Source organism: Somniosus microcephalus, chromosome 4 (genome assembly GCF_052327205.1).
Source record: "Somniosus microcephalus isolate GS21.2 chromosome 4, FLI_Smic_1.0, whole genome shotgun sequence".
Classification (NCBI taxonomy): Eukaryota; Metazoa; Chordata; class Chondrichthyes; order Squaliformes; family Somniosidae; genus Somniosus; species Somniosus microcephalus.
Window position 1 is genome coordinate 196,070,054 of NC_140990.1, and position 22,690 is coordinate 196,092,743.

General features: G+C 46.8%; 1 protein-coding gene across 11 annotated transcripts in view; it reads left to right on the forward strand.

Moving 5' to 3' along the window:
- The window catches only part of vps8 (VPS8 subunit of CORVET complex), a 957,961-nt gene that overhangs the window by 494,684 nt on the left and 440,587 nt on the right, over window positions 1-22,690 (forward strand). For 10 of the 11 annotated variants that reach the window (XM_085985669.1, XM_085985662.1, XM_085985667.1 and 7 more), the window contains one exon: window positions 21,360-21,440. The exons of the other annotated variant lie outside the window; for it this stretch is intronic. In XM_085985669.1, the coding sequence (XP_085841795.1) occupies window positions 21,360-21,440 (81 nt within the window). The remainder of the gene's footprint in view (window positions 1-21,359; window positions 21,441-22,690) is intronic. 11 annotated transcript variants of the gene reach the window in all.

Sequence of the window (22,690 nt, forward strand, 5' to 3'; positions counted from 1 at the left end):
CTGGAGGGAATTTTAACACCCCCACGACAGGCAGGGTGTTTATATAAAAAAAAAAAAAAAAAAAAAAAAAATTAAATCCAGAATCCGACCCCAACCCACCTCGAACATGCTCATGTCCGGTTTTGACAGAGGCAGGGTGGGGGGGGGCTGGCGAATAACCTGCCCTCGAGAAATGGATCAGTTATTTAAATATGTTGAGGCTGACTACCTCAAATTTTTTCAGACTTTCTGATTTTAAATGCTGCGAGCCAGGGTTCTGGAAACCGGGCAGCTGAAGGGAGGCGAGAAGGGCAGAATCCAGCAGGTAAATGCCTTTCCAGCACTATTTGTGGGGCAGGAGTGCTTCGCCCTATCCCCTCGAGCAAACCTCCCCACCACCCCCATGCTCCGCTTCCTGGCTGCAGCCTAGGAACGCAGACCTTCTCGGCCAACAGCCAGCCTCTCCATCTGGCTATCTGGCGGCCGAGAATCGGAGAAACAAAAGTTAAATGAGGTCTTGCCGTTAAATTCGGTTGGATCTCTGCATTTCTGGGTTTCCTGGCCGCTACAAACCCCTCCCCGCCCGCCCCCCCCCCCCCCCCTCGCCTCCAGATAAATATCGGGCCTGCGATGTGAATTAAAATTGAAGGCTGAGTCAACCAGAGATTGTTTAGTTTTCCAGGTATAAAAGCTTTGCTTTGTTGTCAAAAATTATTTCTCGCTCTGTCACGGTGATGACAGAATATAGTTGTTTGTACCTCACAATGTTTGATTCCATAATTTTTGTAAGAAGTGCTTGTTCAAGGACCTACAGGATACAACTTTATTAGCCTTCAAGTTGTTACTTTGTGCATGTCACAAATGTACAGCAGATGTGCAGTCGCCATGCTTAAGCTGCACTTACAATACATTCAGGCTGATTGCCATTTAAACTATTTATTTACCTGTACTGACAGCCTTCAAATCAGGGTCACTTTACAGTTTTAGCAGCTCGTGTGTTTTTTTCTAAATTAAGCAAAGTCCTCAGTGAGCAGCCATGGATGAATAACATTTCAGATGTTCAGTCGCTCACAATGAAGCACTTCCAGCTGGTGCTGTGCGTAACTGGTTTTGCAGATTGTTGTTCCAGCACATTGACAAGCCATCAAACAATGGAGAATCAGAATCTACTCAGCAGGAGCAAAGAAGATTTCTTGCCTGGTTAATTGCTAAGCCTGGGTTGCCATTTCGTTTTTCCGGCACACATCTGACTGAAAATACATAGGACTACAGGTTGAAACTTAATTCTTGCAGAGATTTCAATCTGGCACCATCAAGGGGTTGGAATTGTCCCATCTCTGTGATATTGAACTGCCCATGTGCTGCACAGCTTACATGGAATGTAACCAATCTGATCATTTTAACAAATGTTACAGCTCATTGTACAGTGAAATCAAAACTCAATTAATTCATGTCATCTTTATGCATAAACCAACGCCTTTTGAAATATCCTTTGTGTAGGCCTAATGTAAATAATCGCATTTTCCATTTATGGTAGACTCATATTATACATCATCAAGAACAGATCAAAAAAAGAGATTTGCAGACATCAGAGTAATCTTCATTGTCGATCTTTAATGGTATCATAAGAGAAATTAATTCAAAAACAGGAGATGAAGAATAAGATAACCTTTATGATGAGCCTGTGTTATGGTGCAGAAACGTTCCCCAAAGGCAGAAAGATCATACTGAAACAGTATGTGTAACAACAAAAACAAAATCCTTTTCGTATGATTTTACCCCAGAGCACTGAAATATATTAGGATTGTACCACCACTGCCAAACAATTTCATTTTAAGAGTCAAAAGTTTCTAGGGACTGAACAGAGTTAGTGGAGCAGACATGATGTCGGTTTAGGAGCTCAGTTGCAAGGTGGCCATTCTACCTAATACCATTCTTCTGCATTTTCAACTTGACTTGCAGATGCCTTTTGCTATTGCCCAGTTTGAGTTTGGCCCCATACATGGATCATGACAGACATATGGCACTCCCATCACAAATACATAACCTTCATTCGGGGAGGTTACTTCAGTTCTTTTTCTTATGATGACAACAGATTCATGTCTAGATATCATTTTACATAGTCATTTGACACTGTTTGTCTGTTTTGTAGTCTTTTTTTTCTCCCACCCTGTTTTCTCCCCTTTTCATGTTGCAGTTCAGTTCTACAACTGCCAAAAGTCCTTCAAATCGTCACCAAAATGGGCATCCATCATGTGTGAGCCTACATGGGAGGAAGACCGTTGGTGATGAACCTGATCCTGTCCTTAACTCTCATCAAACATGCATACTTTCCATCTACTGAATAATTTCAGTAACCCTAGCTGATTTTTTTCCTGTCCTGTTTAGCTTACGGTCTGAGATAATTATAGCTCTGGCTATATATTTTTTTTAATCCATTTATCCCAGGTTTGCTAAGGCAATTTTGGGACTAGTGCAGATGTCCTACCTGAAATCAGCAAATTATTACATGAGTGGTCAAATTTAGAATCTTTTTGGTCAGTTGACTCAGTACCATACTGTACAGTACATATAACCATTGAGCATCAATCAGAATTATTGGCCCCGATATTTATGGGATGGGGTGTGGGAAGCGCAGTAGTGGGGGAAGAGGGTGTGTGGGAAGAACCCGGAAATCCCGGGATACTGAGGTCCTGCCGAATTTAATGAGACACAGGCACACCACACGGTGGCAGGAGAGTACGTGGCAGGTTGGGGTTGCGTTTTGAGATTTTTTTTTTTTTTTCCCATTTTTACCCCAACCCCCTTCCATCCGTTGTTGGGGGGCTGGGGTTAATATCAACTTCAAAGTGTCATCCAAGAGGTAGCTACAGTGTTTTTTTCTGAAAAATATTTACCTTTTGCAGGAGAGATTACTGCTGCAAATATTATGCACATCAGTGTGAATTTTAACTAAGCTTGAGTGCCTTATACACCACAATTTAATGTTTAGTCACTGTACAGCTCCAATCTTAGACATGTCATAAGTGGGGCAGAAAAGTGAAGGTGCATTCTGCTCTGTAGATGTCTAAAATTATTTACTTCAGGTAGGAATAATGTCTTGGCTTGAAACCGAATTGTAAACTGAATAATGGATTTGTCACTAAGCCAGCTGGTGTGACTAAGATACAGAACTAACATACATTTGGCAGAGTTGTTCAGATCCAATTCTATAGGAGGCAGCTGACAATGCAGTTGTGAATAAATGTAGTCTGTCTCTCTGAAGTAAAAAGTAAGGACTTGATAATAGTTTGAATATGAAACTACCTGAATAAAGCTGTTAAAACTCTTTCTCAGGCTGATTGTCCAATAATTTGGAAAAAGAAAGGAACTTGAGAATCCTATTACAGGGTGGGGGGGGGAGAGAAAGATAGTCACCAAGTACAGTTAGAGAATTATTCTGAAGCATGCTGAGAATTTCTGCAGTTTTGCACACTTCGACTGCTGGATAGATTGACAGCTGTAGGAGAAATTTCAGTTGCAAGCCCAGGCTTTTCAGAAAGACTGAGGGCTTGAAATAAAAACTTTAATGAAGGTATTAAAAGATATGAGAGACAATTCTGTGGGTAATTTACTATTATTAATGTAAAATATGTAATTTTTTGATGTTCTTTGGTTTGAAGCCTTATTTTGGACATAGAGAAAAAGTAGGGATTAAAGGACTTGACATTTGTTTGAGGGACCATTTGATTTGTTTGTCATCTTTGTTCTTTTACTCGTAGGTTTTTGTGACTGGTCAGTCAGGAGTGGTTGTTTTCATCAGTTCTTAATTTCTTGTTGGCAGTTTTCTAACCATTTTCCTTGCTTTTGATCTGCACTTTGCCTACCTCCAGTTTTGACTCACAGCTGTTTTCTTTTGAGTCAACAGTGACAAATAAGTGTTACAGGAAGTAAGTGTTAGATTTAGAGAAATCTAAATCATGAGGGGTCTGGACAGAGTAGATAGAGAGGAACTGTTCCCATTGGCAGAGGGGTCAAGAACCAAAGGACACAGATTTAAGGTGATTGATAAAAGAACGAAAGGTGACATTGTGGCGGAGCCACTAAGGGACTCCGATCAATTGTATATAATTCCCTTTTAATAATGTTAGCTACAGCCTGAGTCTGTATCTTTGTTTTCACTGTTTACATGTACAGAGCGCGATCACTTTAATAGCGCGGGTAAACACGATGACGTCACGCCGTTCATCACGTGAACGCCCACCGGCGGGAAAAACGTGATGTCGTCATGGCGTCAGCCACGGGACTGCCGAAGCAGTCCTCGTGGAGCCTCCGAACTGACTAGACCTATATTCGATGTTCTCCTGTAGTTATCCGTTAAACTCTATTAGTTTTCATTAAACCTCGTTTATTTAATCGCCTGAGTGGACCTCAGTCTTTTGGATAGGAACTAGACATTCCTACATTGGTGACCCCGACTTTTGCGAACGGTTTTCGCAGAAGTTACTGAACATGGAATCGAACGCCATTGCTTTGAAGCTACCACAGTTCTGGGAGCAACAGCCAGCTGCGTGGTTCATCTAGGCTGAAGCCCAGTTCGCAATCAGGAACATCGTTGCGGATCAGACCCGTTACTATTACGTGGACTCCGCCCTCGACAGTGCCACAGCCTCGCGGATCGTCAGCCTGCTTGGTAATCCACCAGAAGATCGCAAGTATGAAACGATAAAGGCGTGGTTGTTACAGGTCTTCGGGCTCACGAAGCCGGAGCTCGCTATGCCCGGCCTCTGGGACGCCAAGCCGTCCGAGCTCTTGAGCCACATGCTCACGCTCCTGGGCTCCGAACCGGAATGCTTCCTCTTCAGGGAGCTATTCCTCAGCCAGCTACCGGAGCAAGTTCAGGCTGCGCTAGCCAGGTCGGAAGTCACAGACTGCGCAGAGCTGGCTGCCGAAGCGGACAAGATCTTCGTGGTGACACAGCAGTACTGCGCTGCCACGAGGCGCCCATCCCCCAGAGACGCTGCTCCAGCCCCTCAACCTGCGGGGTTGTGCTTCTACCACGCCCGTTTTGGCGCGAAAGCAAGATGCTGCCGCCCTCCCTACAGCTTTTCGCTCAAAAAAAAAACATCAGCAACCCTGTTGAAAGAGGAACGGTTATAACGAGCGCCCCGCGGCTGCGATGGCAATCGGTAATTCGGGAAAACTCCTCTTCATCACCGACTCCCTATCTGGTCGACGTTTCCTCTGCGACACCGGGGCGCAGTGTAGCATCCTACCCGCGTCAAATCTTGATCTACAAGCCGGGGGGCACGGCCCCTCCCTCGAGGCGGCTAATGGCGGGGCCATTCGGACCTTCGGAAGACGGCGGGTCCAAGTGTGCTTCGGCGGCCAGCGGTTTTACTAGGATTTCATCATGGCCAAAGTCTCTCAAGCCATCCTCGGGCGGATTCTTTGTGCGCCAATGGCCTCCTGGTGGATGTACGGCACCGCCGGTTGATCAATGCGGCCACTTTTCAGTCCATCCCATGCCACTGCGGTAACGCCGTATCGCGCACTGTCTCCTGTGCGTTCCCACCTCCGGATGACTTCACTCGCCTCCTCGGAGATTTCCCAGACCTGACCAGACCCACTTTCTCTTCCACGGCCACGAAACATGGTGTCGAACATCACATCACCACTACTGGCTCCCCGGTCTACGCATGGGCCCGGCGCCTCGAACCTGACAAGCTCGCGGCTGCGAAAGCGGAATTCAACACGATGGAGCGGCTAGGGATTATTCGCCGGTCGAATAGTCCCTGGTCTTCGCCTCTCCACATTGTTCCGAAACCTGGCGGCGGATGGCGGCCTTGCGGCGACTACCGACACCTGAATGACGCCACTACTCCTGATCGGTACCCGATCCCTCATATTCAGGATTTCTCTGCCCATTTGGTGGGAAATACAATTTTTTCAAAAGTCGACCTTGTCCGTGGCTACCACCAGGTCACCGTACACCCGCAAGACGTCCCGAAAACTGCAGTTATCACCCCATTCGGCCTGTTTGAATTTCTGCAGATGCCGTTTGGATTGAAGAACGCTGCACAGGCTTTCTAGCGCTTGATGGACTCCATGCTTCGGGACCTCAAGTTTCTATTCGTCTACCTTGACGACATCCTCATTGCCAGCCCTAATAAAGAGGAGCACATCTGCCATTTGCGCGCCCTCTTTAGACGCCTCAGTCAACACGGCATTATCATCAACCCGGCCAAGTGCCAGTTTGGCCTGCAGCAGATTGATTTCTTAGGCCATCGCATCACATCGGACGGCGCAATCCCCCTGCAAACGAAGGTGGAGGCAGTTACTTTGTTCCCGCGCCCGCAGACCATCAGGGCCCTGCAGGAGTTCCTCGGGATGGTAAATTTTTATCACCGGTTCATCCCTAATGCAGCTCTGCTCATGCAGCCCCTGTACGAGGCCCTCAAGGGCAAGTCCGGCAAGGATCCGATTAGCTGGACGGTCGGCATGGACCGGGCGTTCGTCGACACAAAAGGCGCCTTAGCCAACGCAACCATGCTGGCGCACCCGCTGCCAGGTGCCACCATCGCCCTTACCACTGACGCGTCTGACTACGCCATCGGCGCAGTGCAGGAACAGTGGTTGCATGGGACGTGGCAACCGCTGGCGTTTTTCAGCCATCCACTACGGCGAAACGAACGGAAGTACAGCACGTTCGACCAGGAGTTGCTGACCCTTTTTCTGGCCATCCGCCATTTCCGGTTCTTGCTAGAGGGACGTCCGTTCACGGCTTTTGTGGACCATAAGCCACTAACGTTCGCTATGGCCAAGACCGCTGAACCGTGGTCAGCTCGGCAACAACGTCAGTTGACGTTTATCTCAGAATTCACCACTGACATTCAGCATGTGTCCGGTAAAGACAACCTGGTGGCGGATTGCCTCTCCCGCGCGACCGTTCATGCAGTCCAGCTCGGCATCGACTATGCCCTCATGGCTGCGGATCAAGCCTCGGATCCGGAAGTCCAATCTTACAGAACCAACCCCTCTAGTCTCCAAGCGGCCGACGTCAAATTCCATGCCGCGGGCACTACGCTACTCTGCGACGTCTCCGTAGGAGATCCTCGCCCTATCGTGCCGGTCGCCTGGCGCCGAAAAGTTTTTGACGCCATACACGGGTTGTCGCACCCCGGCATGAAGGCCTTGCAACGGCTGATGTCGTCCAAATTCGTGTGGCGGGGCATGCACATGGATGTTCGCGACTGGGCCAACACCTGCGTGGTCTGCCAAAAGGCCAAGGTGCAGCGTCACCTCAAGGCTCCATTGGCCACTTTCGCTGTTCCGGAACATAGGTTTGATCATGTGCATGTGGACCTGGTGGGGCCACTTCCGCCTTCGCACGGGTTTACTCATCTTCTTACAATGGTGGACCGCACCACTCGATGGCCGGAGGCGGTTCCTTTGTCATCCACCACTTCCACAGACGTCGCCGGGGCATTCATCTCCTTTTGGGTCGCCCGTTTCGGGGTACCGGCGGACATCTCGTCTGATCGTGGGCCGCAGTTTTCTTCTGAGCTCTGGAACGCTGTGGCTCAGGGGCTCGGCGTCAAGCTACACCGCACCACTGCCTACCATCCACAGGTGAGCGGCCTGTGCGAACGATTCCACAGGTCGCTCAAAGCCGCACTGTAAGCCAGCCTTCAAGGCGCGGGCTGGGTGGACAGGCTTCCATGGTTCCTTTTGGGTCTTCATACGGCGCCTAAAGAAGATCTTCAATCGTCCTTGGCGGAGCTCGCATATGGCCAGCCGCTACGCGTACCAGGAGATTTCCTTCCGACTCCAACAGAGCCATGGTCCACATCCCAGCAGCTTATCAGCCAGCAGGAGGCGGCCAGAAATTTTGCTCCAGTGCCTACGTCACATCACGGCTTACAGAGCTCCCTCGTCCCTGCTGAGCTGAAGAACGCCGACTATGTGTTTATCCGCCATGAAGCGCATCGGGATCCGCTCAAACCCCCTTACACTGGTCCTTTCCGCGTGATAGAGCCGGGAGACAAAACTTTTTCGGTCGGTATCGGAGGTAAACCGGACCATATTTCGGTTGACCGGTTGAAGCCGGCTCACTTGGACCTTGACCGCCCAGTCGAGATCGCACAACCGCCGAAACGTGGCCGACCGCCCACAGTCGCCGTGCCAGATCAAACGCAACCGCCCCGCAGCTCGCCCGCCGTCCATCAGCTTCCACTTCAAGGCTACAGAAGTCGATCTGACAGGCTTGTCAGGCCTCCTCGCCGTTTTACTTTTGCTATTAAAGACAATTCTGGGGGGGCGCATGTGGCAGAGCCACTAAGGGACTCCGATCAATTGTATATAATTCCCTTTAATAATATGTTAGCTACAGCCTGAGTCTGTATCTTTGTTTTCACTGTTTACATGTACAGAGCGCGATCACTTTAATAGCGCGGGTAAACGGGATGACGTCACGCCGTTCATCCCCCACCGGCGGGAAAAACGTGATGACGTAATGACGTCAGCCACGGGACCGCCCAAGCAGTCCTCGTGGAGCCTCTGAACTGACTAGACCTATATTCGATGTTCTCCTGTAGTTATCCGTTAAACTCTGTTAGTTTTCATTAAACCTTGTTTATTTAATCGCCTGAGTGGACCTCAGTCTTTTGGATAGGAACTAGACGTTCCTACAACATGAGGAAAAACTTTTTTACACAGCGAGTGGTTAGGATCTGGAATGCACTGCCGGAAAGGGTGGTGGAGGCAGACTCAATCACGGCTTTCAAAAGGGAGTTGGATAAGTGCCTGAAAGATTAAAAATTTGCAGCGCTATGGGGAAAAGAGCAGGGGAGTGGAACTAGCTGAGGTGCTCTTGCAAAGAGTCGGCACGATCTTGACGGGCCGAATGGCCGCCTTCCGTGCTGTAACAATTCTATGATAATGTGCCCTTCACACAAGACTGTTAAACCTAGGCATTCCGTTCCCATTTTCTTACTTTTCCTTTGCGCCCCCCTTTCCAGTTAGGCTGCATTTCAGCCAAGACAGGATTTCCACACATCCTGGAGTTGTCCCCTGACCATGACCTTGGGTCATTTACTTGCGGGAGGTGAGCTCTCAGGCCTCCGCCAGTGAGTTGTGCAAGTCTGGGCAGTGGATTCTTGCTGCAGCAGGTCTGTGGGACAGACCACTCTTTTCTTCATGTCCTGCGGCACTCTGTGCCTATCTCTGGATGCCAGGGCTTAACAGGCAGTCACTCTGTCCATCTGAAGGATGCAAATGACAGGCAACGTGGCAGAGGCCATAGTACCCTTACTGCATATTGTTAACATACCCCTGCCCACATATGGGTGGGTATATGGTGCCCTGACAGGAGAGGAACAGGTAGAGGTGGAAAAGGTGTGGACCATATCCCCAAGTGGTTTTTCACCTCCACTTGTCTCAGATCTGCCAAAAAATCAGTGGGGAGCTGGAGTCTCAAAGCTTCAGCCATAATGTATCACCAGTGGATGCGTGTTGTTTAATGTATCATATATTGACCAGCCACTGATTTATTATGATTGTATATAATTAAAATTTTTATTTTATTATGAAGTATTATGGATGTGTTGCCGATATTTTTACCTTCAAATTATGTGATTATGTCCAAAATTGTAAATGGGTGACCTTGATTAGTATTATAGGTAGGAGGTGTGAGAAATACTGAGGAAAGGTAATGTGATTTTAGTGGTGTTGTTTGAGTGCATTAGGGAAGTGGTTGGTGAGGTATGAGAGGAGTTAGAGAGGTGTTGGTGTATGGGAGTGTTGGCGAAAGGGGTCTTTGGGAATCAAAGAGGGAAAAGGGTTACAGGGTGCACTGGGAGTGATGTGATGGGAGAAGGTGCTGGGATTGATGTGGTGGGAGAAGTTGTTGGGAGTGGTAGTGTTGAGAGCATGGTCTTGGAGAGTGGAAGCACTGGGATAGTGGTGGAATGGTATGGGAGCAATGAGGAATTTTGGGAGAGTGTTCCTGGTTGTGGGAACAATTAGAGAGGACTAGGATCAATGGCAATGGAGTAATGGTCAGACAAAGAGCCCTGATGTCTGGAGCTCTCGGGGCTAGAGTTGTGGAGTGCAGCTCTTTGCTTGGAGATTGATCTAGGAGGATACAATCAAAAGTATAATAAATAGATAATGTTAGGCATGATGGGAATAGTGTGATGGTAAAAGCCTGATAAAATATTAAAGGTAGTAAATGTTGTACTTCCAGAATGTGCTCGCTATACACAAATTTCTAACTTTTTATACATAAAGAGAGAGTGAGGTAAATAATGGTTTCCTGTATTTGTATATTTGAATATTAGCAGTGGAATAAGAAATAAAGAGCTTGCATTAAAATACCTTTCACAACCTCAGGATATTCCAGAACACTTTATAGCCACTGAAGTATTTTTGAAGTGTAGTCATTGTCATAATGTAGGGAAACCCAGCAGACAATTTATACGCAGTAAGGCCTCGCAAACAGCAATGAGATAAATGACCAGATAAAGGCCTAGAAATTCGGTTGGTAGCGCCAGCGATTAGTGCCTAAAGAGCCTGAGCCTGAGAATTGGGGCATTACCCAATTTTCGGGCGGGCGCAGTGAATATAGCGCCACCTCCCATATTGAGTATCCTTTTAGCGCCGGCGCTAACTCTTTGCGTGCAGGCGCAGGCAGATCATGACGTCATTTCAGTGTGCAACACCTTTTTGGCGCCCCAGACCAGATATTCGGTGGCGCCCGCAACCTTTTCGACTGGCGCTATTAGTGACAGTTGGATGGAGCGTTCCTAGGCCCTTCTCGGACTCGGCGGGGGGGGCGCTGTCTAAAGGGGACAGCACTAGTATAAAAGCTGCAGCCATTTGGGCTGGCCATTCTGATCGTTGCTGGAGAGAGTTCCTGACCTTCTGTTGGACAGTAATTTTCTCATTGAGCCTTCGGAGGCACTGGCACTGGCAGCTTGAGGGCCCGGCTTCCGAGCTGGTGATGCAGCATCTGAAAGCAGGGAGGTGGAAGAGTGGCTTTAGCAAAAGGTCAGCTTGGCAGCAAGGGATGCCAGATTGCGGCAAGGCTATGACATGGGTCCACAGTGAGAAAGCATGCTGGCGGGGGGAACAAGTGGAAGGAGACAGTTGTATAAGGTGAGAACCTTACCATCGCTGTCGACAATGGGGTCGGCAGCTGCAGTGGTCACAGGACCACTCAGACGTCCTCCAAGAATCTGGTGGACTCTCTCCTCGAGATCCGTGAGAGTGACCACTTGTGGAGGTCCTCCACCGGTGCGAAGCTGGTCTTTGCCAATCCTCGCCAGCTTGGACTGCAGGGGAAAGGATGATGCCCTGAGTGATCATCTCATGCCCCCCATGGTGGAAGAGCCCTTACATGATGCCCTGAGTGATCATCTCATGCCCCCCATGGTGCAAGAGCCCTTACATGACGCCTTGAGTCAAATGTGCATGTGTGTGCCCAGAAAGGGCCATGGGTGCTTGCTGGCAGATGGCCAATGGGGCACAGCCCACCCTGTAGCCATAAAGTCAGGTGCAAATGAAGGGATGCAGAAGTTTGCAGAAACAACACTCACCCTCACGACCCGAGTGAGGTCGTTGAATTTCTTTCTGCATTGGACAGGGCTCCTGTTCACCATGCTGCTGGAGTTGACCCTCTGGCATACATCCCTCCAAGCTTGTCGGTAGTCCTTATGATTCGGCCTCCTGCCATTGTCTGGGTAGAGAACATCTCGCCGGCGCTCCAGTGCGGCCACCAATTGCTCCAGAGCCTCATTGGTGAAGCGCTCTGCTCCCTGTCTCACCTTCTCCATCTGGTCCAAGTTTTTAGCGCCAGAGAAGGGCCTGCGCCGATTCTGAGGCCTGCAAGGCGCAGAGTGTGGATGCTGAAGCTGACTGACCCACCCCTTTAAGAGCTGGCCGGCGCCTGGAAGTCTTGTGGTCATCGATAATTGAGAGCACCTGCGCTGCGCCCGTCTGCTCCGATATTGGGTTGCGCCGGAAGTTTTGCGCCTTAGGAGTCCCGTGTAACACCTGAATTCGTGCCTCAATCACCTTTAGGGGCGATGCAACCCAATATCGCGCCAGGTGGCGATAAGTTGCGTCTGGCTATAAACTTTGCCCTGCGCCAATTCTAATGCCCCAAGCGGGGCTATCCCCAATTTCTAGGCCAATGTGTTTTAGAGATGTTGATTGAGGAATAAATTTTGTCATGGACACTGGGAGAACTCACCTGATCTTTGAATAGTGCCATGGGATCTTTTACGTCCACCTGAGAGGTTTAACGTCTCATCCAAAAGTCTGCACCTCTGACAGTGCAGCACTCCCTCAGTACGGGCAGCACGGTGGCATAGTGGTTAGCACTGTTGCCTCACAGCGCCAGAGACCCGGGTTCAAATCCGGCCTCGGGTGACTGTCTGTGTGGAGTTTGCACATTCTCCCCGTGTTTGCGTGGGTTTCCTCCGGGTGCTCCGGTTTCCTCCCACAGTCCAAAGATGTGCGGGTGAGGTTGATTGACTATGATAAATTGACCCTTAGTGTTAGGGGGATTAAATACATGGGGTTACGGGGATAGGGTGGGATATGTGTTGATGTAGGGGTTACGGGGTTCGGGTGGGATGTGTGTCGGTGCAGGCTCGATGGGCCGAAATGGCCTCTATCTGCACTGTGGGGTTTCTGTGGTTTCTGTGAATATTTGTACAACCAGTAGCTAAAGTGCAAAAAACTTGCTTTCTCCTTGTCCTAGTTCTGGTTGATTAATTTGGTTGAAACTGCTGCAGCCTAACGTACAATTTTATTGGAAAATTGCTTGTTAGCTTTGCCTAGAACTACCATTCCATCAAATTGATCACTGGAGCTGACCCTGTACATAGACACTGAAAGCAAGCACTATGGAACTGAAGTGAGGTGAATTTAAACTAGCTTTTCTTTTGAAAGAGCTGTGAATTGTTTGAGGTATAAATCTGCTGCCTTTGTTAACATCTGGGGAAGAGAAAATTAGGATCAAAGTCAAGCCTTGAACTGTGTGATAGCCTCAAGTGAAATTCCTTTTCCCACTGCTTTTAATGGGAGTACGCACCCATTTGAAATAAATGAGTTAACGTCTCTGTTATAATAATAAATGCAGGAATTTCATACGAATGTGTTAAACAGTCGTGCAATAATATTCTCGCAACATAATTTCAAGGCCTAATAACTGTCGCTCCAATAGTTATTAATTTAATTTCAGCATAAAGTCTAAAAATGTATTTGAATGCACATTGTAGAAATATGTATACAATAACAGCAGTTTGCATTTATATAGTATCAGTGATGTAGAAAAACTTCCCAAAGTACTTCAGAGAGGTATAATCAAAAAATGGATGTCGAGCCAAAGAAGCAGAGATTAGGAGAGGTGATTATTGCCTTCATCAAAGATGTGGGTTTTAAGGAGGCGAGGGTAAAGGGAGAGGAGGTGCAAAGAGGTCAGCGGAACAAAGGAGTCTAAACAAGAAAATCTCAATTCAACAGCAACTCTAGTTCAGTTGCTGGTAATTTGAGAGACATTTGAACATTCAATAGTTATGAGACCTTTTTATGTTTCTCATCAAATATTTTTGCACCAAAACACTCTCACATCAATTGACTGCCACCAAACTCCAATCTCCCTTGCTTGTGTGTGCACAAAGTGACATTGATGTTCTAATCTCGTTTTGGTTGAGTGCCTCTCTATTTCTCTCACTTGTTAAAGACAGCTCTCCTGAGAGTTATGCTGTCAAAAAATTAACTGAGCAGAGGTTTGGGCAAGGGGAATGAGTGGAGAAAGGTATATTTGTGTTTGTGTTTCTGGAACAGTTGGGAAGGCAGATTTGAGAACAAAACATTTCCCATGCTTGTAGAGATGTGGTTGATGTGAGACTGTTTTCCTTTGCCATTCAATCTGTTTGTAAACAGCAGTAATTTATCTAAGAAGTGCTAAAGACCTATTGGAAGGAAAAGTAATGGTGAAATAAATCTGTTGCAGAGGAAGTTGACAAGATAAAGGCAAAATGCCCAATGCAGTCTGGGTCAGTGTAACAAGATATGTGGGGGGGGGAGGGTGGTGAAGAGATACAGGACATGTCAGAAATGCTACCGATGGATTCTACCTTATCAAGAATAGTTGTAATGGCTATCGCGGAATTTTGAAGCTTTCTGTTGACAGTTTCCAAAAATATCTACTGTGCAATTTTGTTAACCAGTTACATAATAGTTTTACTTTTACATTGTATTAAAGTACAAGTGGAACTTTTAGACAGCTTTTTTAGTTATTTTATTTTTTTAAGATTCACTGTTGTTAAGTTACATGCTGCTCACTGGAAATCTCAGGATACTGTACTGAACTATTACTGTGAGACTTAAGCTTACTGGGGCCAATTGTCAGATGTAACACATATGGTGGGTGGCAAAATCACATCACCTGCTCTATAGCAGCAGCAAGCGGCACATTTTAATGTGATCGGTGAGTCTCCAGCTCACCAATCGGGAAGCAGAACGGGAAACCTAACCAAGCGTAAGTTGGCACTTAAGGGTGGGAGAGAGAGGACATGGGGTGGAGGTCGGGAGGGGGGGTGCTAAGAGGCAGGCACAAGGGGACCAGCAGTGGGCTGGCAGATATTTGTGGGCCAGGTTCTTTTAAAGCATTTGTGGAGCAACCTACAGCGATCCCTTTAAGGACCACTGCTGAAGCGTGGCCTGGACCATCATTTATTTATTTATGTTTTGTAGTAATTTTTTTAATGGTCTTTCTGGTTCCTTATGTCTCACTGGTACTGCCTCTAGGCATAAAACTGAAGGTCTTGTTGAGATCAAGGCTATGATACAACATTAGGGGAAATCACTACAGGTGATCGCTCGGGGTCGGCGGTTGTCGGGGGCCCGCGGGGGGGTCGGCGGTTGTCGGGGCCCGCGGGGGGGGTCGGCGGTTGTCAGGGCCCGCGGGGGGGTCGGCGGTTGTCGGGGCCGGCGGGGTCCGCGGGGGGGTCGGCGGGGGGTCGTGCGCACGACTTACCCTTTATCCGAACTTCCGAAACCGGAACCCTCTAAAAACCGAAGATTTTTTCGTTCGTACGCACGACTTACGCTGAACGAAAAAACCTTCGGTTTTTAGAGGGTTTCGGTTTTCGGAAGTCCGGATAAAGGGTAGTCTACCTGTATCACCAGGCATGAATTTCCCTGGGTTTTTTTTCCTATGGCGGATGACAGCAATTCTAAATTGCCATTGGAGGTTAATTTTCTTTCAAAAAATATAGGATGACTCTAACCTCCAGTAAATAATCTACCATTCTGCATTTTATATCCTGTGCTTGGATATTAATTAAATGCATTTTGTTTTGTACTGCTCCCTTTTCTTTAACAGGCATGTTTGCATAATAGTTGTCTTATATAATGTCTTTTGTTACTTAACAGAGGTAATATGAAACACCAGCTCCTAACTGTTGGCCCTACAACATGCCCATTAGGGACCAGTGACCTTCTGGTAAGGAAAATCCAGGGGAGTGACGTCCCCAGTTTTTCCTGGAGGGTTCATGCTTGAGCACCACTCTTCCAACACCCCTGATGTGCTGTAAAAGCATGTGAAATGGCAGCTGTGGTTCTCTAATTAAATCCACCTTTTACTGTATGCTGGTTAGGTTCCAAATTGTATTAATAATCTTCTTTGAGCCTTATTACCATGTTGAAAAATCCTGTTATAATTAGCTTCCATCCAATTTTCCGTTGATGAAGGGACAGACAATAAATACAGGCAAGGCCCTGAAATTCCTCTTGCTGTAACTTTGGTGGGCGATTAGTGGGACCACCAGAGAAAGGGCGTAAAAGGGTGTAGGCACCTTTTCTTCTGAGGTTCTACTGAAGTTGCTTTGGAAGATCGGAGAACACTGCAGAATTTCCAGTCCCATGTGTTTTAACTATATGAATTCCATATTTCTTCACAGCTTTCAAATTATACATGGCTTCTCCCATTTAAAATCAGCAAAACAAGTCAGCTGTATTGCTTAAAATGTGAATTATGAATTCCCCGATGGCTTGTGGGTAAAAGCACTTTGTGAAATGATATGGAGCCATGCAAATGAGAAAGGCGCCTGGTTTCATCCCTGGTCAGAGTTGAATTAGCTGATTTCAGTGGAAATGCTGTAGTTGGTCTCTTTGTCTGTGGGTTTGGGCAGAGGAATTGGATTAGCATTTGTTGTGCTTAGCTTTTTAAATATTGATCGTTTGTTGTGGGAAATGTTCATGGTGTCACAAGAGCTAGAAACCGCACAGCCTCTTTCTCAACAGAAAGCTCGTATTCCCCTCTAGTGTCTGGATGAATACATTACATTGTTCAGGGTTAACCCTGCTGTTTAACAATGACCACTGAGAAATGTGTGTATGTACACCAGTTAGAAAGAGCATGGGACGTGGCTGTGCTGCTCCAATGTTAATTAGCTCAGCAACGTTGTCCAGAGTCATATATGAAGAATAGTTACATGGGAAATATACCAGAGGGCTGATAATTGTGGGACTGGTCTTTAGCATAGATCAACAAATTCAAGGGGACAGGGGAGTAGATTGGAAGGTAAATTAGAAGCAGGGAAAGATAAATACAATAAATTGGGTTGGTAGGAGGAGCTGCGGATCATTTCTATTTTTCCATCTTTCACTTAAAGTTACGACCTTGTTACTATTGGGTGTACTGATGCAGTAGAAACCTTTCAATAAAATGCCCTAGGTATTCAGGAGTTTTTTTAAACTTTTGTCCAACTGTTATTATCATGCAGAAACTGTAGAGTATATCTTATATATATAAATCGGTACTTCTGTCTGTCATTCTGTCTGTCATCGCGTGTGCGTCTGTCGGGTATGCGCACGAAAGTTACAGGGCGTACTTACGCGCGCGTTACCTCCAAAGAAAGCTTACGCTTCCGAGACGGTTTTAAGCGTATTTACGTTTCGGCCGGGCTAAAATCGCGCCCGCGGTATCCGAAAAACCTTCAATGTTCCGCTCATTAGCATCTCATTATCCGCTCATTAGCGACAGAGTGACCTCGAGGTTGACCAATCGTACGGCGGCTTGCTTCCGCGTGCGGCCGGGCCAATCGGTGCGTGTGTTGGCGGGCCTTATCGCTCTGAACCGAGGTGAGTCGCCGCCATCTTGATTCCAAACTTTTCCTTTTTCCTGCTTTCTGCGTCTTTAAAAAAAACGTTGCTTTTAAAACACATATTGTTTTTTAAAAAAATGATTTAGAAACGAATTAATTTATCTAATCTCATTAATTTTCCTACCTTTCCCCGTTTTTCCAGGTAGGCCTCGAAGCCTCGGCTTCTCCTTTGCACCCACGCCCGAGCTAGGCACCTCCCGGCCCCACTCGAAGGCTGGAGGGCCGAGCCTCAGCCCAGCGCCGCTAGGGTGCGTGCGCAGCAGGAGCTGAGACGCGGCGTCTCTCTCTGGCTCGGCCGGGGGGCGGGGCTTGCTGAGCGTCAAGCGTCACCCTGGCAACCGGCCCCCCGGCCGTCTCGCACAGCCGCAATCGGCGGTCTTCACCTCGGGGGGGGGGGCGCGACCCTCGGGGGGGGCCGCGACCCTCGGGGGGGGGGCCGCGACCCTCGGGGGGGGCCCCCCTCCCTCCCCCCTCTTCCCCCCCCCTGCGCCCCCTCTTCCCCTTCCCCCCCTTCCCTTCCCCCCTCCCCTTCCCCCCTCCCCTTCCCCCCTCCCCTTCCTTCCCCCTTCCCTTCCCCCCCCCGCCCTCCCTTCCCCCCCCCCGCCCTCCCTCCCCCCCTGCCCTCCCTCCCCCCCCCCCCCCCCCCAGTCGCTCTCTCTCCCTCTCTCTCTCTCTCCCAACAACAACATGCCCTCGAAAAAGCCTCGGCACCGCCGGGCACTTCAGCTAGTAGAGAATAAGTTAGTGTCTCAGCGGGTCTTTTCTTTGAAACCTTGTATAAAATATGCTGTCAGATGGGCGTATGTTGCATAGATGTGCTACTGCAGCCTTCGATATTTTGCAATTTTGTTTTCACCCATTTTTCCCTTTAGAGTCCCCCCACATCACTTGCTCTCCCCAATTAAGAGAATTGTCTGCCGACCTTGGGAGTTTATATTGGACTACTTTCTCTTTTATGAAAGAGACCTGCGGTTACTGGCCCAGGAATTTCCCATCTCTCATTCTTTCTTTGTGGAGTGGTGTTCTTAGCACAATGACACAGTTGAGATCTGGAATATTTACATGGACATTTGTGCTGACAACTGACACATGGGGGAATTTTCTCAGCCCTGGGGAGACGGGTATGGAGGGTGGGACTGCCGGGAAAATGGCAGAAACTGGGAGCAGGTACTGACCCCGCTCCCAACCCGCCTCCATGCCATCTTCCCGGGAGGCGGGTCCCCGAGTCGCGCAGGGACCTGTCTCCTTGAGGCGGGAAGGGGATTTGAGCCAATTAACTGCCTGTTAACAGGTAGTCAAAAAATTTTCAACAGATGAAGCGTCATACGCTGACTTCATCTGTCAATGGCTTTCCCTTAATTGGCTGGTAGGGCAGGCTTAACAAGGCCAATCAAGGGACAATAGCATGGGTTGGTCAGACGTCGCTGGGGGTGGGACTGAAACCTGGAAACCAGAAGTCCTGCCTCCAGCACGTCTCCATTGAGAAAATCCAGCCCAGTGCATGGAGCTTGAAAATACCATAATATTGTGCTGTCTGTGCTTGAGGGCTTTTAGAAAAGAATCCAGGAAGGGTGTTTATTTCAGCAACTAATACGTTAAATATTTCCACAAGGCTTTCTCCTGTTAGAATGTTTGTGTGGAACATAATGAATATTGCAATGCATGGACTATGGAACACATGGCAACTCAACTCCATTCACAATTCCTCAGATAATGAAGCAGTCCTTGCCCATATGCAGCAAGGCCTGGACAACACCTAGGCTTGGGCTGATAACTGGCAAGTAACATTTGCACCACACAAGTGCCAGGCAATGACCATCTCCAACAAGAGAGAGTTCAACCATCTCCCCTTGACATTCATTGGCACCACCATTGCCAAATCCCCTATCATCAACACCCTGGGTTTTTCTATTGACCAGCAACTCAACCAGCCACATAAATTCCATGGCTACAAGGGCAGGTCAGAGACTAGGTATTCTGCGGTGAGTGCATTACCTCCTGACTCTCCAAAGCTTCTCCACCACCTGCAGGGCACAAGTCAGGAGTGTGATGGAATACTCTGGATGGGTACAGCTGTAACAATATTCAAGAAGCTCGACACCATCCAAGACAAAGCAATCTGCTTGATCGGCAACCCATCCACCACCTTAACATCCACTCCGTCCAACATTAGCGCACAGTGGTTGCAGTGTGTACCATCTGCAGCAACTGGTCAAGGCTTCTTCAACAGCATGTCCCAAACCTACGACCTGCACCACCTAGAAGGACAAGGGCAGCAGGCGCATGGGAGTACCATCGCCTCCAAATTCCCCTCCAAGTCGTACACCATCCCGACTTGGACATATATCGTCGTTCCTTCATGGTCACTGGGTCAAAATCCTGGAACTCCCGACCGAACAGCATTGTGGGGGCACCTTCACCACACGGACTGCAGCGGTTCAAGAAGGTGGCGGCTCACCACCACCTTCTCGAGGGCAATTAGGGATGGCCAATAAATGCTGGCCTTGCTAGCAATGCCCACATCCCGAGAATGAATTTTAAAATATTGATCTCTTTCACTTTTGAAAAGCAGCTTGTGAAACTTCTGTGTCTTTTTTAATATAAAAGACAGCAATTCAAATTTTGTTGAATACTGGAAAGTAGCATTAGACAGAAACATTTACAGAACTACTTCTGAATCCTAATATTGAATCATAGCCATACTATATTGTAAATTGTTCCATCTTGTCACGTACTGACCCCTTCCCTTTCAAATTCTCCACAATCACCCTACTGAAAATGGAAACCCACCCTCCACCCCTTTGCCCTTGCAAGCTGCTAAGACCTAGCCAAAGTCATGAGTCTCCATGACTGTGACTGTACCGGTACAGGAAGTGTTCGTAACAGAAACTTATTGTGCTATGGCATATAATCATCTCTTAACAGTGACACACAGGTTTTGGAACTTTCCCACTGTTCTTCCATTTAAAAAAAACACATAATTGTGTAGAACTCCAATGTGAACTTTTTATTCCACATAAGCTGTTTCCTTTTCGCTATTATTTAAAACCTCCTTAAAACCTACCTCTTTGACCAAGCTTTTGGTCACCTATCCTTATATCTCCTTATATGGCTCAGTGTCAAATTTTGTTTGATAATGCTCTTGTGAAGCACCTTGGGACGTTTTACTACTTTAAAGTCGCTATATAAATGCAAGTTGTTATTGTTTCCACTAGCTAATGTGATATGAGCAAAAACAAATCAAAAATTAATACTACGGGGCTACAAACGAAGTTGTATTTTTCATTAGTTCTATTGTGTTAGCAATTTAAACTCTGATTCTATCAAAAGTGGAAAGAACGTTGGGGGCCAGTGTGGGGCAATGCAGCATATTGGAGCACAAATTCAGTGTCACAGAGCAGTAGAGTACAAGTTTGATTCTCTGCTGAACTAAGTTCCTGATCTTAGCCATATTGTTAAGATAATTGGGAATTCTAATACCAAGTGACCTTCCACTCCTCCATGCAGCTGATTTGAGAAAGCATATGTAGAGGCCTCTGAGTAGGTTGGCTGTAGACTCTCTGTCATCCCCTTTGGGTCCACAACTGTTTGACATCAAGTCCTGGATGAGGTAAAACATTCTGCAACTTAATATTGGCGCACAGAAAACTCTACACCCAAGTCCCTGATTAATTTCCCCTGCCCTGCTACTCACCTACGCTGAACCCTGCTGTATGCAGTCATTGAACCTAGCTCAGTTTTAAACCCAATATCTCACCCATCACAAAATATTGTGTATTTCTACTTCTCTAACATTATCCTTACTTCAGTCCCACTGCTGCTGAACCTCTTGTCGATCCCATCATCGGTTTCAAGCTCAATTTCTACAAGCTTTCCTCGCCAATTTCCTGAGTCTCCAAACTACATAAAATACAACTCATCCTAATCTTCAAAAGCCTCCTAAAAAATCTATCACTTCAGTCACCTTCCCAAAATTTGTTTTCAGCTCTGTGCAACACCTTGGGACAGTTGCTAAGTTAAAGGCTCTATATAAATGCAAGTTATTGTAAGTTATGAGGCTGAAAGAGCTAAAAAAAGATGAAAATGAAGGCTGAACAATTTTTAGATTAAATCTGAGCTGTTATACCTACTTCTAGAGATGTAAGAATTTGACGAGTTAGAATTCTTCTGCAGTTGACAGGATGTTTACAATAACTGTTGTTTCATATCTGTAATTCGCAGGATCCAATGTATGGAAAAGGAAAACTTGGAGAAATTCAAACACTTATACTTGGAATGTTAGACACATTCAATTATGAGCAGGTGAGTAATAGGGAAAACTGTTCTAATAAGCATCACGACTTCCCCCCCCCCCCCACCCCCACCCCAAAAAAAAAGTTTATTGCTGACCATGTGCATGTTTCGTGCATTTTTTAAAGGGAGTAAAGATTGAAGAATTATTTTGCTCACAAAGTTGTAGAATTTATTTTCCACTTTTGACACCTATTGTCAGTATCTCAACATTACAACAGTGACTACAATTCAAAAACTCTTCAAAAGTACTTAATTGGCTGTGAAGCGCTTTGGGGCATCCTAAGGTCATAAAAGGCGCTATATAAATGCAAGTTCTTTCTTTTCTTTCATGGAATTTCTGCTCATCTATTGATTTGGGTTAGGTACAGAATAAAAATTCATCTACATTTACCATATGGAATTCCCAAGACAGGAATAGGAGTGATGTATGAACTTGAAACTATAGAACAATTCAACTAACCTCTTTAGTGACAAAGATACTTAACATTTTACAGAATACAATCAATTGTTATCTAAATAGCATAGAGACTATAATAGATAATTAGCAGAGATTTACAAGCAGATGGTCATGCCCCACAACTGTGCTACAATTCTTTGCGGACGTAGTGGGATTGTTTGATGAAGGCAGTCCACTGGATATAATCGAATTGGATTTTCAGATGGTATTCAAAATAGTTCCACATGTAAGGCTTAACAGAACGATGAAGATTTGTGGAATTAATGGCAAACCGACTAATTGGATTAAAAATTAGTGTAGCAATCGAAAGGATAGTGTTGATGATTTAAGAAAAAGTGCCCTGGTTGAGTATCAGTGGATAGTGAAGTTCTACAGGCATCTGTTTGGATTTCTCTATTGTTTACACTATTCCTAAATGATACGACGGAGGGTGCTCTTAGTAATATCAAAAAGAAATTCTGGCTTGGAGGCAGGATTTTGACTTTTAGGATTTTAACCCCTTATCGACACTTTCCTGACCGTAGGGTTAAGTGGGTTTAATATCGAGTACATTGAGTCTGATTCAGCTGCGTTATCGCTCACATGCTCACAGTCAGTGAGGTCCCAACATTTACTGCGCAGGCTCACGCATGAAGAATGGCCATTTGGGTGTGGTACCAAAACTGTACCAGCATGTGTCATCATCTTCAGGAGTGGGCAGACAAGGGGAGAAAATCAGAGCGTATATTGGAGGAGATAAGGAAATTAAAAAAAAAAAGCTGAGAAGTTGATAAAGAATACACGATCTTCTGTTGACTTGCAA